The sequence below is a fragment of the Oryzias melastigma genome, unplaced genomic scaffold, assembly GCF_002922805.2.
Source record: "Oryzias melastigma strain HK-1 unplaced genomic scaffold, ASM292280v2 sc07879, whole genome shotgun sequence".
Classification (NCBI taxonomy): Eukaryota; Metazoa; Chordata; class Actinopteri; order Beloniformes; family Adrianichthyidae; genus Oryzias; species Oryzias melastigma.
The window spans coordinates 1-1,122 of NW_023424441.1; the positions used below are offsets into that span (position 1 = coordinate 1).

The window sequence follows — 1,122 nt, forward strand, 5'->3', positions numbered from 1 at the left end:
GAACAGAATAGAACAGAATATAATAGAACAGAATAGAATAGAATACAATAGAACAGAATATAATAGAACAGAACAGAAGAGAATAGAAGAGAATAGAATACAATAGAACAGAATATAATAGAACAGAACAGAACAGAATAGAATTAAACAGAATACAATAGAACAGAATAAAACAGCTCAAGTTAAAGACATTTAAAACTAATGAGAAAATAAATAACTTTAAGAAGAAACTGTATTTTTACTTTAGTACTTCTCCTCATTACATATATAGTTACTAATCAATAAAACAAAAGTCCACTCAGCTGTTCCATAAATGCTTTTGATGTTTATTCCTGTCTAACTTCAGAGTATTTGTAATCGTCTGTCACTCAGTATATTCCAATACTAGAATACTTTATTCATGTTTTCTATTCACTCTAATACATGTTCTGAAACCGGCTTCAGTTCTGGACAGACACATGTGGTGCGTTCAGGGACACACTGGAACACTCAGATATTTAATTTCAGTAGTTTAATAGAAAAATCTCTTTAAATACTATTTTGGATCACATGACTCTTTGGAGTGAGGCCACACCCCCCACGTGAGGTCACCACGTTCCTCCTTCAGTCCAGGGTTCAGATGAAACCCCGCCGGACGTCTGCCCCTCCCCCAGAGGGTCTGAACCGGGGCCGAGCGAAGGGGTCTGACAGCGGCCCGATGGGGTCGTATCGGGGGCGGGGCAGGAGGCCGTACGGGAGGTTGGGTCTCTGGTCGTAGTCCCCCCCAATAATGCCTGGCACTGGAGGGAAGGGGCGGGGCACAGGATGAAAGATGTGAGGGTCAAAAAGGGGAGGGGTCACCAGGAAGGCGGTGCTGCGGCGGCGGCTTTCAGCGCGGAACACGAACGACCTTTTGTAGAGCTGAAAGGAAACACGGCGAGAGGTGAGACAGGAAGTGACCGACTGTTGATGCGTCTGAAAGACTGTTTACAGCAGGAGTGTATCGGATCACAAAACGGTTCTGATCGTGTCGCGGTTCGGATCGTGTCACGGTTCTGATCGTGTCGCGGTTCTGATCGTGTCCTGATCGTGTTGCGGTTCTGATCGTGTCGCGGTTCTGATCGTGTCGCGGTTCGGATCGTG

At 45.2% G+C, this 1,122-nt stretch overlaps 1 protein-coding gene across 1 annotated transcript; it reads right to left on the bottom strand.

The window, feature by feature from the left end:
- Positions 1–494: 494 nt before the first annotated feature.
- LOC112138888 (F-box only protein 7-like) lies at positions 495–900 on the bottom strand (the record flags this gene model as incomplete). The annotated part of the gene is given in 1 exon segment (XM_036211350.1): positions 495–900. A coding segment is annotated over 1 exon segment (285 nt), but the record flags the coding sequence as incomplete, so codon positions are not given.
- Positions 901–1,122: the final 222 nt, after the last annotated feature.